This window comes from Onychomys torridus, chromosome 7 (genome assembly GCF_903995425.1).
Source record: "Onychomys torridus chromosome 7, mOncTor1.1, whole genome shotgun sequence".
Lineage (NCBI taxonomy): Eukaryota > Metazoa > Chordata > Mammalia > Rodentia > Cricetidae > Onychomys > Onychomys torridus.
The window spans coordinates 102431418-102449317 of NC_050449.1; the positions used below are offsets into that span (position 1 = coordinate 102431418).

The window sequence follows — 17900 nt, forward strand, 5'->3', positions numbered from 1 at the left end:
GTTCCTCCTCCTACCGTGTGGGTCCTAGGAATCGAACTTAGGTCATCAGGCTTGCTAGCAGGTATCTTTACAACTCAGCTATCTTTCTTGTCCAAGAATTACCTTAATACTGAATCTTTCATTCTTGATTGGTGAGTACCTTCTAGCTTTAAAAAACATTTTTTCCTCATTTCTGGGCTTAGTAGCCCACACCTCTATTCTTAGTACTCTGGGAAACAGATGTAGGCAGATAGTTTGAGGCCAGCTAGGGCAACATAGTGAGAAACCTGTCTCAAAAACACACAAAAAAACAATCTTTCCCCCCCTTGAAAGGTGTTTATTAGATGTGACTGTGTTGTATTGTTCTACTGTAACTTGTAAATTCTAATAGATTAGAAATAGTAGTATCTTGTAATTTATTTGGTGTTTGTATCTTAAGGGTCTCCTACTGACTTCCTTGAAGAGAAAATAGCCTACCAGGAATATCAGAACAGCCAGAACTGGCCAGAAGATGCAAGCTTTTGTTTCCAGCCTCAGGGAGTGTTAGGTACTAACCAGACTGGTAAGTGCAGGCTTTGTGTGATTGCTAAATGTGAGGTGTGAGGTAATAGGTGACAAGGCTGTAGCTCCCACTAAGATAAAGTATTTTGGCTTCAAAATAGCTCAGTAAGGCATGGCCAAAGTATAATTATTATCTGTAGATATTCACTTGGACCTTTATCTTTATCCCTTTTCTTTCTGTGTTTGAAATAGGGTTTCATACTGTAGTCCACAGTAATAATTCTCCTACCTGTCAGCCTTTCAAAATGCTAGAATTACAGGGGTAGGTCAGCCACAGCCAGCTTTATTTATCCTTTCTTCAGAAACACTTAATTCCCTGTGGTTTTTTTTTTTTTTAATAATCTTGTCGATACCAGTTACTAATAAATTGTCTCACATTCATGTACATTAAAGGCTAAAGGTTCAGGAATCTGTTAGCACCCTTATTCTTTTCACAGAAATTATTTCAGTAATAGCAGTGCTTATTTTATGCCAGAGAACTGACTCTCAAAATTTTCTTCTAGTCCCAAGAATTGATTTTTTTTCCCCCCAGACAAAGTTTCTTCATGTAGTTTTGGAGCCTGTCCTGGATCTTGCTCTGTAGACCAGGCTGGCCTCGAACTCACAGAGATCTGCCTGGCTCTGCCTCCCGAGTGTTGGAATTAAAGGCGAGCCTCTGCCACACAAACAAAGATTTGATTTTTTTTTTCTTTTGTTTTGTAGCACTCTACCACTGAGCTAAATCCCCAACCCCCAAGGATTTGATTTTTAAAGATAGATAGCATCCCAATATGTAAGGGCTGGCCGGCCTAGAACTTGGTTTAAAGCCTTCATTCACCACCATACTGATCGCAGCAAGCATTTGAAATGCAGTATTCTTCATAATGCCCACAAGAGATACCTGCTCTTGTTCTATGGATAACCTTCTAGCTGAGTTAGTTTGGTTTGGTTTTTTGGGGACAGGATCTCATTTTGTAGCTGATTTTGGCTTCGAACTTGATAGTGTTGGGATTACAGGCATGCATCCTCATACCTATATACATCCTATTGTTGCTTGTTTTCACTCTTTGGCCGGCCTGCCACCCAGCTCCCAAACAAATCCTGTGGGGAGGCTTATTTTTAATTATGTATACTCGGCCTTAGCTTGGCTTAGTTTCTAGCCAGCTTTCCTTAACTTAAATTATCCCATCTACTTTTTGCCTCTGGGCTTTTCCCGTTCTCTTACTTCTGTAAATTGTACTCTTACTCCATGGCTTGCTGTGTACCTGGGTGGCTGGCCCCTGGAGTCTTCCTCCTTCTCTGGCTCCTAACCCTCTCCTCCCAGATTTCTCCCTCTTTATATTCTTTCTGCCTGCCAGCCCCACCTATCCTTTTTCTTGTCTTGTTATTGACCATTCAGTTCTAGACCCATCAGGTGTTTTAGACAAGCACAGTAACACAGCTTCACAGAGTTAAATACAACATAAACAAAAATAACACACCTTAAAATAATATTTTACAATGTTTTATTATTTGGTTTTTAATTTTTATGTGTTTGTGTATGTGTGTTTGTGTCTCCAGCACTGAAATTGTAAGCATGTACCACCATACCAGTCTATATTTTTGTGGATGCTGAGGATCTAACTCAGGCATTCATGTTTTTATGATGTGGAGTGTTCGTTCATGAGGTTTTTATGTTTGCTGGCTCTCCTAGATAATCAAATTTTTAAGAGAACAATGGATTATATTTTGTTATACCAAATGAATTAGTGAATATTTATTATTTCTTTGTCATGTAGTCATGTTATTTTATTTAATTTACTATTGACAATACAAATGTAACAAATCAACATTAATAGGAACTAAGAGATAATAATCTTTCTAATTGCATTCACTGTATGATTCTGTTTTTATTCTAGATCCGTTTAAGGTGCACCATGATGATGGCCTGGCAGATCTGCTCTTTGTTTCCAGAGGAACCACAAAAGCTTCAGCATTTATGGAGCAAAATGATCCCCTGAAAGACTGTTATGGTATGGCTTCAGCCAGATTCATTATCTATCATTTATTTATTGTACAAAGATCCATACAACAAATGAAATGATTAAGTGAAAAATAAAATAAAAATTTTGAGGGACATTCTACATAAGAAATCAGTTTAGAGCCGGGCGATGGTGGTGCATGCCTTTAATCCCAGCACTCGGGAGGCAGAGCCAGGTGGATCTATGTGAATTTGAGGCCAGCCTGGGCTACAGAGTGAGTTCCAGGAAAGGCGCAAAGCTACACAGAGAAACCCTGTCTAGAAAAACAAACAAACAAAAAAAAAAGAAATCAGCTTAGACTGGCTTTAGCTATGTAAAGGACATTATTAAATTCCTGATTCTCTCTTTACCACACCTGGACTAATGTGAAATTTTGAAAAGTCATTTGTGTGTGTGTGTGTGTGTGTGTGTGTGTGTGTGTGTGTGTGTGTGAGAGAGAGAGAGAGAGAGAGAGAGAGAGAGAGAGAGAGAGAGAGAGATAGATAGATAGATATTACTGGTGCCATAACTTTAAAACACCATATTACATAGCACCTTGGACTGAAACTGAAAAGGTAAGGATTTTTAGGATCTTCAGTGAGTGGCAAATTAGAGAATTCACATTTGCGTTCTTTATAAGACCTCGAATCCTATAATGTATGGTCAGATTCTTTGTCCACATTTTGCCTTTCATGGTCTAGAAAAAATTACTTCCTAAATTTCAGTTTTTTAATATTTATTATTATTATTATTATTATTATTATTATTATTATTATTATTATTTGAGATAGGATCTCATGTATCCTAGGTTGTCCTCAAATTTGTTATATAGCAAAGAATTACCTCTTCTCCTTCCTGCCTCCATTACCAAGTACTGAGATGGTATATGGAACCCACTGGGACCTGGCTATAACACATTGGATCACAGCCAGCTCTTGAAGCTTGCTAGGCAAGTATTCCAACTGAGCCACAGACCTCCCCACTGATCTTTTAAATATATACACTGGAGCCAGCATTTGTTCCTACTTTAGAGATGTTAAAAATATTGCATGGTGTGGAGTACATTGTAAACAAGCAGTAATGCCCTCATCTTGTCTGCTGGCATTTTTATGTTTTATTTGCTTTGAGTGTCTTCTGCTTTTTTTTCTGTTCCCCTCCTTTGAAGTCTGTGATTCTCCATTTATTTTTAGACAGTCTTACTGTGTTGTCTGGAGTGGGCTCACACTCATGATCCTGCACCCACAGGATTCCAGCTGTATGCCCCATGCTCTTGTCTTATGAGAGTATGCCTTAGGTTCTTTTGTGTTCTCCTTGGTTTCTTCCTGTTTAAGTCCCTTCACATCTAGATCACCCTATTAGTCTTCTAGTCAGTCTTTCTGCTGTTTTCTAGCCCAATCTAAAGAGCCCGCTGTACCAATCATCCTGAATCCATGAATAGTTGTCTTTTTAAAAAGACATTCTTTATACAATTTTAAATTTCTTTGATTTCTTTCAGGTCATTTCCCCATGGTTTGAATAGTCCTGGTTGTCCTGTAGGATACACCAGACCTGCTTGAATAAGATTGATCTCATAATTCAGCAGCTTCTTGTCTTGTTGATATCTTTTATAGCCATTAGTCCATACCATACTATTGTTTGATGTGCAGTCATCTTTCTGGATGTGATGCTATGTGCCTGTAGCACCAGCTACGGAGAAGTCTTCACAAGGAACATCACCTGAGCTCAGGAGTTTAAGGCTAACCTATAAAACAGTGAGATTCTGTTTCCTGAAAAATAGAAAGGAAGAAAGAAAATAATTTAATAGTTGGTAATAGCTGGAACCATCTGATAGTAAATCTCATATTATGTCTGACATAGAAGAACATAATTATTGTATTTGTCAACTTGCTAATAATTTATTAAGCATTTTCATAAAGGCAGATTCTAACCTTGTTTGTTTGGTGTGGGTTTTTTTTTTTTTGTTTTTTTGTTTTTTTGAGACAGGGTTTTTCTGGGTAGCCCTGGCTGTTCTGAAAGTTGCTTTGTAGACCAGGATGGCCTTGAACTTGGAGAGATCATCTGCTTTTGCCTCCCCCAAGTGCTGGGATTAAAGGCGTTCACAAACTACTTCCTGGCTGTAATATTGTTTTATACATGAATGAAGGCTCACAGTAATTTGCTCTCTACTATATTCCATTGAAGTTGGTATTGGTAGTCCTCAGTCTTCAGTATTTTAAATCTCTGTGACATCAGTAGCAAGTAATAAATATGTGTCCCTCTTGCTACTAGGATATAGTGTTATTCTTTGCCTGGTAACGGTTCATTTCAAACCTGGGCAATGAGGTGTCTCAGGTATTAAGAGCACTTGCTGTTTTTGTGAAGGGCCAGTTTGATACAGTAACTACAGCACCAACAATTAACACAAAACTGAAGAATGCCAGCAGACCTTCCTGTAAAACTTCTACTCTTATTGGTCCTTGGGTTTGTGTGGTCACTGATTTAAGCTGTCAAAAGCCTTTCCCCCGTCATTGATGACCACATTTAAAAACTGTGTTTCAATATTAGGTATGCTTCCCGGTGACTCATTTGCTCCCATGGCTGTTATATCTCAGGAGTGGTCTGTGGAAGCCTCAAACTCTCCATACTTAGAATCCTTTGTTTCTCCAGAAGGTGGTATAGAAACCCTACAGCCGGCAGCAGGTAAATCATTAAAAGCTACTTTGTCAGTTATTGGTTATGGCACCAGTAATCACAAAGCCCCAACTTTTTTCAGCAGTTTATAGCAGATCCAGACAAACTTGTCTTTTTTTTTTTTTTCTTTCTTTTTGAGACTGGGTCTCAATATAGATCCTGTGTAGATCAGGCTAGCCTTGAACTTTGATTATGATTGATTACGTAACTGGTTTGTTGTTGTTATTGTTGTTTTGCCTTTTCGAGACAGGGTTTCTCTGTGTAGCTTTGGAAGCTGTCCTGGAACTCACTCTGTAGTCCAGGCTGGCCTTAAACTCACAGAGATCCGCCTGCCTCTGCCTCCCGAGTGCTGGGATTAAAGGCATAATTGTTCTTTTATTTAAACATGTATTTTCTCTCTAGGTCATGTCTTCTCCACATCTTGTATTCTTAGCACACTTGATGGCAGCCATGGCAAAGCCAAGAGATAATGACTTGTCTTTTTAGCATCATTTCATTCTTTTAAATGTTGAGTTGTCAAAGACAGACATCATACATTAACTGTGCAGCTACTTAACTTGTATAAATTTGATATGTATAAAATCCAGGTATTTCGTGTTTCCTAAGAAATATTTTCATAACTTAAAATTTTCTAGGTGTGACTGTTTTGTCTGTTTATATGTAAATGCACCATATGTGTGCCTGGTGCCCACAGAGGCCAGAAATGGGCATCAAATCCCTTGGAACTGGAGTTACAGATGCTTGTGAGCCACCATGTGGGTGCTGGGAATAAAACCTGAGTTTTCAGGAAGAATAGTCTTTGCTCTTAAATACTGACCCATTTCTCCAGCCCAGAAAAGTCAATTTTAGGGAAGGGGGGTGGTGTTTGAGACTGTTTCTCTGTGTAGCCAGAAAGTAATTTTGTTTGTTTGTTTTGTTTTTTTGAGACAGGGTTTCTCTGTGTAGCTTTGCACCTGGAACTCACTTGGTAGACCAGGCTGGCCTCACACTCACAGAGATCCACCTGGCTCTGCCTCCCGAGTGCTGAGATTAAAGGCGAGTACCACCACCGCCCGGCTAGAAAGTAATTTTTAAATTCAGGGTTATGAGTAGTTAGGTTATAACTAGGTCCTAAATTAAAAAAAAAAAAAAAAAAAAAGATTTCTTGTTTTATTTATTTATTTTTATTTTATGTGCTTTGATATTTTGCCTGCATGTATGTTTGTGTGAGGATGTTGTATCCCCTGGAATTGGAGTTATAGACAGTTGTGAGCTGTCATGTGAGTGCTGGGAATTGAAACCAGGTCCTCTGAAAGAGCAGCCAGTGCTCTTAACCTCTGACCCATCTCTCTACTCCTGCTAGGTCCTAATTTTTTAAACTTAATTTCCTTAGAGCGATCCAAGGAAATACAAGTGGAATCAGTAAAAGAGCAGATGCCAACTAAAGCATTGGAGATGATGGCCGAAGAGAAGACGGCTGATGTGGTGCCATCTAGAGAAACAGAGGTATCTTCATCCACAGACACAACACCAGGCACAGGACCCGAAGTGGCATTTGCTAAAGATACAGAAGAGACCACGAAACCAGATGTGATGCTGTCAGATGTCATGCAGCCATCCAATGAATCTGATCTGTTCCTGGCTGAGGACCTGGAACGACATGTAGGAACAGAGGTGGCCCCTGTTAAGGATGTCATATTGCCGACAGAAGATGTATTTTTGACCAAGGATATGGCACCTCCTACAGAACCTGAAATGGTCCCAGGCAAGGATGTGACACTGCCCAAAGAAACAGAGATGACATTTGCAGTAAAAATGGACTTGGTACCACCTGAGGATATAGCACTTCCCAAAGCAGCAGAGCTGGCCCCAGTCAATGTCATGGTTTCCTCCTCAGAAATAGAAGTGGCACTGGAGAAGGATGCTGCGGAAATACCTTCAGCTGAGGAGATGGACTTGTCCTCACAAACAGAGGTGGGCTTGGCAAGGGACTTGGCACTGACCTCAGACACCTTGACAATCTTGACAAAGGGTGTAACATTGCCCTTAGAAACAGAGGGATCTGTGGCCGAGAGCGTGACTCCATCTCTGGAAACAGAAATGACCCTGGATAAGGATATGGCTCCACCCCCAGAAGCAAAATCGGACATGGTCAGAGATAGGACTCCACTCCCAGAATCAGAAGTATCTCTGGGCAAGGAAGTGGTTATGCCTTCAGAAACAAAGATGACTGAGCTCAACAATTTGACCCCTCTTTCAGAAAAAGAGGTGGCTTCAATCAAAGACATTTCTCTGCCTCCAGAAACAGAGGCTTCCCTGGCTGATGTTCTGCCCTTAGGAACAGAGTTGACCTTGGACAACAACATGACTCCAGCCAAGGATGTTGAACTACTCCCGGAAACAGAAATAGCAGCAGTTCAAATTACAGACAAGGAAAATGCACAGACCCAAGAACTAAGTAAAGACTCTCAGTTAGAATCTGCCCAGCACAAGGGGCAGTCAGCAGTACCTCCTTGCATGATTCTACCAGGTATGGGCTCCTGCTTTTTCTCAGTGTTCCCTCTGCTAAGGTATAAACCAAGGGACAAATGTCATACCTGGTAAAACACAGCCTCACTACTCTACAGGTCCACTCATATCCCTCCTAGTCAGTGTTCTCACCCTCTTCCTTTGATGACTAGTCCATTCTGTGCTCATCCTTGCTTTATTTTCTGACAAATGATGCAGTAAGCTAAGATCCACAAACTACCATTACCTCATTTCCATAGTGATTTGTTACCTATATACACTGCCTCTGCCTTTCTACTGTTTTTATGGGTAAATTGTCTGTCTTTGAAGCAAAGCCAACCTCTCCTCACTTGGCAACAAGTCCCATCCGCTTAACTATCATTCTTGTTGTTTTTCTTTTTAACTGTTGTTGCCCTTTTAAGCCTTGGATGTCCTAAACAGCAACTGCAACTCTGCTGCTGTAGCAGTTTGGCTGCAAAAGCTGCAGCCTGAGGAGATTCTGTTTCCCCAGGCACCGACTCTTTGAAAGCTACTAAGGGAACTTATCTCAGTTTCTGTTCTCCTAAAGAACTCAAAATTCAAAGGTAGAGGCAGAATTCTGCTTCTCAGAGAGGATGAAAAGCAAGTTGCTCACCTCCTCTCCTTACTTCTGACTCCCAAAAAGCCCTCCACCTTCTCCCAGCCCCCACTTAAAAGCCCTTTTCACCCTAGTTCCTCCATACCGCGTCCTATCAGCTAGTTGCTAGCGCAGCCTCTTGACCACAGGTGAATTTTATTTAATCAAACAAATGTAACACATCTTTGCATCACTGAACAAATGTTCCAGAGCATAAATAAAAGTAACACACCTTAAAATAATATTCTACAACAATTTTCTTTTCAGTTACTCATTAATTAAATCTCCTCTCCATTAGATCATTCTCTCTGGCTTTCAAAAACAATTCTTTGTTTGTTTGTTTGGTTTTTGTTTTTTTGTTTTATTTTATTTACAAAGACAAAAACAGTGCTGATGTCTTATCATGTGAAGGCACCAGCCATCAAGCCTGATGACCTAAGTTTAATTACGGACCTACATGGTGAATGGAGAGAACCAACTGAAGTGTTCTCTGACCTCCAGATATATGCTGTCACATGTGTGCTCCTCCACAAAGGATAAATTAAAAGAAAAATCAGTCAATTATTTAATTAATTATTTATCTATCTATGTGTCTATCTCTCTATTGACAGGATTTCTCTGTGTAGTTTTGGTGCCTGTCCTGGATCTCCCTCTGTAGACCAGGCTGGCCTCGAACTCACAGAGATCCCCCTGGCTCTGCTTCCTGAGTATTGGGATTAAAGACATTTGCCACCACCAACAGGCAAAAATTAATTTTAAAAAAGGAAAAAAACGGGGAACCCTCATTGCCTTTCAATGACCCTCCGGTTTTCTGTTCTTTAGTGTAGGAGAATTCTCTAAAACACATTCTCATCTCCATTTTATGACAGATGAAAAAATAGTTGAAATACTGTTTCTCTGAAACTTACATGAATTTTACTATTACCTTTAGAACCAGTCAAAGCTGCAGACCAAAAGTCTAACTTGCCAGTAGATGAAGGTACTCTGTTAGAGAACTTAGAGCAGAAGGAAGCCTCTGGCAGTCAGTCTTCTGAACTTTCTTCAGGTAAGTTGAGAATCCTTCAAATAGTTCACTTACGAGTAGTGGGATGGTGATGGACATTTTTTGTTCCTGTGTTGTGTGGTGGTAATTATTAGTACAGTTTATGAAGTCAGTTTTCTTCAATACATTCCATTTCTTTAGTGTTGCTTGAGGATACTAAATTTTGATCAAGTTGACTGTTCACTATTCTGTCAGGTCCCGAGCTTGTTATTTCAGTCTTTTGGATATACTCTCAACTACTTTAATAAGGTGAAGATTTTTAAATGTCTTAATGTTTTATAAATGTATCTGAAAAAAAAATTCTTGACCTGAGGTGATGGTCTTTGGTTACCCCAGCTAAGGATGTGTAATGTTTTGGGAAAAACTTTTTACAAATGAATGAATGAGTGAATGCTGTGAAAATAGACTACTTAAATGAGTCTCTAAATAAACTTGCTTTTTAGAAATGATAACAAGGAATTTATTGTTTAGAATTTTAGCCAAGTTCATGTATTACAGGTACCCCTCCCTCACAAGGTAAACACGTTTGCAGACCCAGTGACCGCAGGTCAGCCCGGGCCAGGCCTTCCAGGGTCCCTCCTGAGCTGCTGGAAGGTTCTCCTTCATGGAAGACTCTTGATCCCAGACTGGGTCCCTACCCTTTTTCTGAGTTGGGTTTGGTCTCTGGTTCATCTTCCTGTGGTGAGCATGGGAACCAAAGGAAAAGTATTCATGCTGAATTGCTAGTATCCCAGAGAGATCATGGCAGGGAGGCCAGGGATATAGAAAGCATGCCAATGATAATGAGGAAAAAGAAGAAGAAACCAAAGCAAAAGAGATATCCTCAGTCCCGAGCTGGGGGACCTTGGGACGACAATGCAGATGGGCCCAAAGATCATCCTGTTTCACCTGGGGCCTTGAAGTCAGGTGTTGGCCCCAGCCAGCCTACTACTGTGGGCACAGAATATGGACTTGTACCCAGAGAAGTCTTGAAGTCTGACTGTGCAGAGAGTTACAGCATTACTTCATGTCCAGTGCCACCTCCAGAGACTGCTGTAAATGCTCAGCTCAAGCTGAGAGAGGAGGAAGACCACAGAGGTAACCACTCAGTGCCAGAGAACCAAGGTGAGAACTTGCTACTGCAGGAGCAACACAGATCCTCAGCTCTGTCACGCCTCCAGCCTTTAGTGGATGCGAGTCGGGAAGGGTCCCCGATAGACAGTGCTGCATACAAAGTGACAGCTCTGCTAGGGGCTTGCTCCCCCATATTGGGCCAAGAGGCTATGAGTAGAGTTTCAAAACCTACAGGAGAAAAAGTGCTATCAAATGTGCCCCTGACTTCCGCAGCAGACGGTCCATCAGAAGACTGTCTGGAAGAAGAAGGCAATGGCGAGGGTAAGGTGACTAAACTGCAGATGTTTCCTGGCGGACTTAGAGATGCTAAAGACGCTAAAGACATAGACCCAGAGACGCGTCCTAAGCCAAGAGAGGGGACCAGCCGGTTCACTTCTAAGGAGCTGAAAGACCAAGAGTCACTGCAGGCTCCTGGGCTGAAGAGGGAGCCCTTGAAGAGAGGGACAAGTGGCAGCAAAAGCAGAAAGGGAAGGGGTCCTGGGAACGTCAGAGCAGGCTCTGGGAAGTTAGGGACCAAATCTGAGGTGCCACTCCTTCTGAACAGTGAAGAGGAGGAGGGGAGAGCTGTTCCTGTGCCAACTAAGCCAGTCCCTGAACCTGAGACTCCGAGAAGAGGGCTAGGCTTGGATTCTTCAAAGCAACCAGATGTTATTACTGATGTCACTGAGGCAGTGGTGAGGGTGGCCAGGGACATAGCTGATGCTGGTGTGGGAAGCACCGTCCCATTGATTCCTTCGGAAACTGGGTCAAGCTTTACTCAGACTTCATATGCTAGGACAGAAAGAAGTGCTGAGGTGAAAAATGTGGGCATCAGTTACCAGAGCAAGGAAGGGAAGTGCCTTTGGACAGATCCCGAGTCAACTCCCTGCATTTCTGAAAGGACTAAAAAGAGAGTCAATGAAGGCAGAAACAGAAAGTCTAAAAACAGTTATCCTGTACAGCCTAGCAAAATGGAGGGCAAGGAGGAAATCATCAGCCCACCTTGTGTAGAGGAAGAGAGTGGTGGTGGTGGCAATGTCGCCCATACAGACGGGGAATTAGGGCAGGCTCTCCCTAACATACATGCTCCTTTGTTCGCACCCACACCCACAGTGCCGGTCGCTGACAGAAAGAGTAAGACTGTTGAGTCTGCTTCTGTTGAACTTGGGGCTCTTGGTGGGGGTGAAACAAACGCAGTCCAGGCTTCTACCGCTACTGCTGAACCAGCTGACAAGGTGACAGGTGGGCGCTCCCAAGACCCAGTCTGGGGGGCAGGATTTGTTCCCTCAGTAGAACCTGAGGAAAACAAGACACGTGTAGCCAAAGGACACACTGCAGTGGCTGATAAACCTAATAAAAGGAGTAATGATGGGAAATGTAAAAAAGTTAAAAATAGTTTTCCCGAGAAGCACAGTTTGGAGATTAGGACAGATACAACAAAAATACATATTCCCATGGAAACCACAGGAGACTGCAGAAGTGAAGGAATGGGATATATGGATGAAAATAGAAATATTACATTTACCTCTGGGAGAGAACCGTCAGGGCTGAACAAGTCAGCTCCTCCAGAGGTTATGGGATCAGCAGGCTGTGAAACACAACCATGTCCTACTCCTCAAGTAGTAAAGGAAGATGATTCCTTGCCTGACACTTGTAGAAAAAGTGGGCAAGAGAGATTCTTAGCCCAGAATTCCAAATTATTAGTACAAAATACTTATAGCAAAGATGGAGTCCCAGGTCAAGAAATGTCCAAGGCTCCCTCTGCTGCTCTGCCCTCTACTATTAGCACAGCAGTTCCTGGGACTACACAAGCCCAAGGAAAAATTAACAGTCATGGAGATGGTTCTCTTAAGAATAAAGGTGAGCTTTCAGATTGCAGGAAGAATGAAGCAGGGATAATCCCGGAAAGGCATGAGGTAGGAGAATCTGAATCAGAGCAGCACGGGTCCTCTGAGCATTCAGCACAGCACGCCATAGAGCCAGCTAAAGGAGGACACTTCCTTCCTGGTCTGCCCTCAGAAAGCCATAGCCTGCCGGAAGAGGTCAGAGTCCTAGAAACACATGCATATACTAATGGTGGTTTGCCAGCATCTTTAGTGAATGAAGAGAAGAGACCTGAGAAAGACTCTGCCCCAGTTCAAAACCCTGACCCTTTAAGAAGTAAATCACAGAAATTCAGTTTGTCTGAGGACCAAAATGAGAGAGAGAGAGATTCCAAGGGCTTAGATAGTTTGGATGAGAAGCTAGATACCATTCTTTTGCCTCCAGAAAATGGAAAGGATAAATTAAAAGAAACTAGTCTATCTTGTAGAGTCACAAAATTGGAATGTGTTGCCATGCTAACAACAGAAAAGTCTGGTTTCTCATGTGGCAGTGTTGAGGGAGAAGGTAAATTAGTGGTGACTGCTTACAAGGACCCCCAAGTCCCACAGTTGAAAGGTAATGGGATCGAAGCTCCTCAGAAGATGCTGGGGATGTCTGAACTGACAGTGCTGAGTGAAAGGAAGAAGGAAGATAAAAGCAGAATGGCAGAACCAGTGAAAGGCTACATGAGACCTACGAAGGCTCGAGGGTTCACCGCACATTTGCCAAAGTCTACAAGCCAGGAAAGAGAAAAATCCAAGCTGCTCAAGTCCAATGGTATGACCCTGCCATGGGGAAACGTGTGTGCTTGGGCTTTTGAATCAGCATCAAAAAGCAAACAGCCTGTGCCTGGGTTCCATTGTGACTCTAATCATCCTTGTAGATTATTGGTTTGTTGGCATGGAACCCTGTAACTGCTACTTACATGTTTTTCTCAGCCAACGCATGTCCTGTGTTCAGCTTGAGGGACTGGCGACTTGGTTGCATGCCTTTTTAATGCAGCCCTGTATCTTGATAGCATTGCAACCCTCTTTTTCTTATATTGTATATCCTATGTGTAAAGTTTAGGCAAAGCAGCAATCATTATTTGGTGTAAATATTTACACCAAATAAAATTATGAAACTTGGCTTTTTTTTTGTTCTTTTATTTTTAGTATGTAAATACCAAGCTAGTGGGAGTAAATATCCAAATTGCTTTCAGTTCAAATGAAAATGTATATACTAGTTTATACTAGTAGCCCTTGCATTGGTTGGCACAGACTTTGTGTTTCTAGTAGTGGGAAATGATCTCTCAAGGTACCAGTTAGGAGAGACTGGTTTGACAAGTTTTGTTGCTGTGACTGCCATTGGTCAGTAGTTAAATATGGACTAGAGTTTGAGGCAAAGCTGTGTTCATCAAACTGCTCATAAACTTCACCTATGATGGTAAAATTCCTCCCAGTTTTGCCCTTTGGGACTTTAATAAGTACTTGGAGTGTGATTAAGATGGTTTTTTTTCTTAAGATTTAGAGATTAGGGGTTGGGGATTTAGCTCAGTGGTAGAGCGCTTGCCTAACAAGCGCAAGGCCCTGGGTTCGGTCCTCAGCTCCAGGAAAAAAAAAAAAGATTTAGAGATTAATCATGTGCGCTTGCATTGCTCTCCCCTCCACCCAGACACATTAAGTCATGGGTTCCCTAAACCTAACTTTAAAAATAATTCCTTGTGAGCTGGAGAGATGGCTCAGAGGTTAAGAGCACTGGCTGTTCTTCCAGAGGTCCTGAGTTCAATTCCCAGCAACCACATGGTGGCTCACAACCAACTGTAATGAGATCTGGTGCCCTCTTGTGGCCTGCAAGCGTGCATGTAGGCAGAGCACTGTATACATCATAAATAAATAGATAGATAGATAGATAATAGATAGATAAATAATAAATGAAATAATAATTCCTTTCTTTTCAAGATTTTTGCATCCAACATACTATGCTTTCTTAACTAGTTTGCATGATCCAGCTACTAACGAGAAATTTAAAAACAACAACAACAACAAAAAACACCAGTTGCCTGTGCCAAGTAGCTAGTTAGACTTTTGCAAAATTTTCATCATGAGGTTGTGTTCTGCACGGTGTGGACCTGTCCTTGTGGCGAAAGCTTGTGCTGTGCATGAATAAGCACCTGGGTTGGAATACTTGGGGTGTAAGAAAGAATACACATGCTTTTTTCATCTTTCTACTTTTATATTTCTTCTCTTAGCTGCTCAATTAACAAAGCAGAAAATGAAACAGAATAGCATGTAGAGAACATTCCAGAATTCTACCACATTCTTTAGATTTATTTTCTAGGCCAATTCTTTATCATTTGTTTTATCTGTGATTAAAAGGTAACAAGTAAATTTTTGGAGAACCTAGCCAGGATTTCCAAAGAAATGTTCAATGTTTGCAGAGAATTCTAGAAATCAGGTTTGTTCTTAGTCAGAAACTGCAGAGCTCTCTGGACCCTGCCAGGTCATCCTAGACTCAGTTATGTGTTAGGAGTCACCTTGTAGAGTGGCTGAAGGGAGTGTAATGAGTATTGAACAAAATTTAGTGCTGTTTCTCTAAATTCTACCAATTGCTACCTTTAAGAACAATAGATACTTTTGGATAGTTAGAAGGTTTTATCTATTTATCTAAAAGGGGCTGGAGAGATGGCTCAGAAGTTAAGAGCACTGGCTGCTCTTCTAGAAGTCCTGAGTTCAGTTCCCATCAGTCACATGGCAGGTCACAACTGTCGGTAACTCTAGTTCCAGGGGATCAGACACCTTCACACTAATGCACATAGAATAAAGTTCAATAAAATCTTAAAGGAAAAAAAAGGTTTTATCCTGAGCTGGGCACCCTATGTCACACCTGTAATTGAAGCATTTGGGAGATGAAGGTAGGAGGATCAGGAGTTCAAGGCCAGTCTGGGAAACATAAAATCCTGTCAAAAAAAGTCAAGAAATTTTCCTTATTTTTTTCCATATTTACTATTTTATGTTATGAGTGTAGTCCTCTCTATAATTCCCCAAAGTTAATTTTTAATTGATTAACACATTGACAATGTACAAAGGAATAAGCATTAAAATTGTCTTTTTCTGAGCTAGAGAGATGGCTCAGAGGTTAATAGCACTGACTGCTCATCCAGAGGTCCTGAGTTCAATTCCCAGCAACCACATGGTGGCTCACAATCATCTGTAATGAGATCTGGTGCCCTCTTCTGGCCTGCAGGCATACATGCTGTATACATAATAAATAAATCTTAAAAAAAAAAAAAAAAAAAAAAAAATCCCAGGGTTGGGGATTTAGCTCAGTGGTAGAGCACTTGCCTAGCAAGCGCAAGGCCCTGGGTTCGATCCTCAGCCCACCCCCCCCCCCCAAAAAAAATTAAACAATTCAGTTTTTCCCTTTAGGCATTTTCCAAGGAAGTTATGCTTAAATAATGGCATGCGGGGCTGGAGAGATGTCTCAGCAGTTGAGAGCAGCATTGTCAGCTCTTCCCAAGGTCCTGAGTTCAATTCCCAACAACTCATGGTGGCTCACAGCCATCTATAATGAGATCTGATGTCCTCTTCTGGCATGCAGGCATACATGCAGATAGAACACCATACACATAAAATAAATAAATCTTTAAAAAAAGAATAATGACATGCAACTTTCATGATACTATATAAACAAATGTGACATGCTTAACTCACACAAACCTTTCTGTTTAAACTTGTCAGGTTGTCAACAGAACTTTACTTTAAGGCAGAGTCTTAGTACAGCAGTCCTGAGAGTGGTGGGAATGGGGTGTCTGCAGCTGTCAGGCAGGGAGACACGCTGGGAAGAGGTGAGAACGCAAACTCGGCTCAGTGTGACTTGGAGCGGTTTATTGCCAGCATATTACACACAGTACAATTTGGAGTGTGAGACATTACCCCGTGCATAGTTACATCAAATCTCGTTTCAAAGTATGTGCCATTTCTTCCAAGAATATGGGTTCTAGGGATAGGCTACCTGTATTTTCTTAAGCTTAAGGAAGGATCTGGCCTAGTTATGGTCATACAGTATAGGGTCATTTGGTCATCATCTATCTCTGATCCTGGTTGTAGGAGCTTGGGGGAGCCCCTGATGATCAGGTAATGGTCATTTAGATTACTAGCCATCTCTGGTCCTGGTTGTAAGAGCTTGATATGGCCTGGCCCAACAGATGATGCAGATCACCAAGCTGTTTATCACTTCCAATTCCCAGCTTTCTGGATGGACAAACAGTTTATATGTCCTTCCCTTTGAAAGGGCAGAGAAACATTACTGGTTTCTCTGATGATCTGTGGGCAAAAGTCTCTTCCTGCTCCCAACACTGGGAGGCCTGAAACTCTCTGACTAGAGGGCCTCTCTCTCCCCAGTGCTGGGATTACAGGCACAGACCACCATACCCTATCTCTGATCTGATGACGTTTTATCCATAGCTGGTAGACTTGGCCTTAGGGCAATTTACCATTACTCTTCATTTGAGTTGTTCATGCTAACTGCTATCTTCCAGATTGTTGATTCTCACCTGTTTTGACTCCATTTGTCTTATCAAATGGTTTTACACATGGATTTCATTCTTTGGTCAGTGTTGATATTAGTGGCATTAATAAAAAATAATAATGCTGGCTGGCATAATGGCTCAGCAGATAAAGGTGCTTGTTGCTGAGATAGATGACCTGAATCTGATGTTCAGAGTCTACATGGTAGGACAGAACTGATTCTGCCTTAGATTGTCCTGACCTCCACATAAATGCTGCAGTATGCATTTGTATACAAATATAATAAATAAAACGAATGCTTACCATATTGGTGAGTGAATATTATCTATCTGGTTACCCATAGGAAGAAGACATGTGTCTGTCTGTCTCTGTTTCTCTCTTACACACACACATATACATAAAGATACTGTATATTTTATAGGAGACTCTCAAGATTAATAGAGTAGAGAAGAGCTAAATTCTGAACCCAAGTCTTCTTGACTCTGAAGTTTTACTCATTCTTTCCTCAGGAGAATTTCATACAAATTGTAGGTACTTCCCGATATAAAGTTGGAAGACAGTTAATGACCATATATTTTTCTTTGTTTTGTTTGCTTATTTTGAGTCTCCCTGTGTAGCCCTGGCTAACCTGGAACTCAGATCTGACTGCCTCTCTTGTTTGCTGGCATTGAAGGCATGTCTTACCCCGCCTAGCATATTTTTTGTTTAATTTAGTTTAGGATTGAATTCTAAGCCTTTGACTCTGTCCAGTGTTTTCCATGCTAAGTTTATGTTTGATTTACTGATGTTTCTTCTTTGTATTTAGTGTAGAGTTTTACATGTATTTTAAATTTAGAATAAATTACCTTCCGTTAACCTTAGCTTTTTTGGAAATAAAATAAATTTCTTCTAGCATCATGTTTTCTCTTTTACATTTTCATTACCTTCAAATTTGGGAAAACTTTAGCAAAGGGTTTCTTTACATATGATGAATATTGTTTTAGGCAGGAAAGATTTATGGACGTACATGAGGATGCCTGATCTCAATTCATCAAAACAGGTCTTAATCGCACCACCACCCTTATTTTGTAAAGGGAAGCACAAGTGTGGAAGGGAGGGTGTTT

General features: G+C 41.2%; 1 protein-coding gene across 13 annotated transcripts in view; it reads left to right on the forward strand.

The window, feature by feature from the left end:
- Map4 (microtubule associated protein 4) overlaps positions 1–17900 on the forward strand; it is a 145070-nt gene that overhangs the window by 90486 nt on the left and 36684 nt on the right. For 12 of the 13 annotated variants that reach the window (XM_036191951.1, XM_036191956.1, XM_036191960.1 and 9 more), the window contains 5 exons: positions 419–541; positions 2418–2531; positions 5064–5198; positions 6562–7698; positions 9224–9337. In XM_036191951.1, the coding sequence (XP_036047844.1) occupies positions 419–541; positions 2418–2531; positions 5064–5198; positions 6562–7698; positions 9224–9337 (1623 nt within the window). The remainder of the gene's footprint in view (positions 1–418; positions 542–2417; positions 2532–5063; positions 5199–6561; positions 7699–9223; positions 9338–17900) is intronic. The other variant, XM_036191953.1, reaches the window with a different exon arrangement.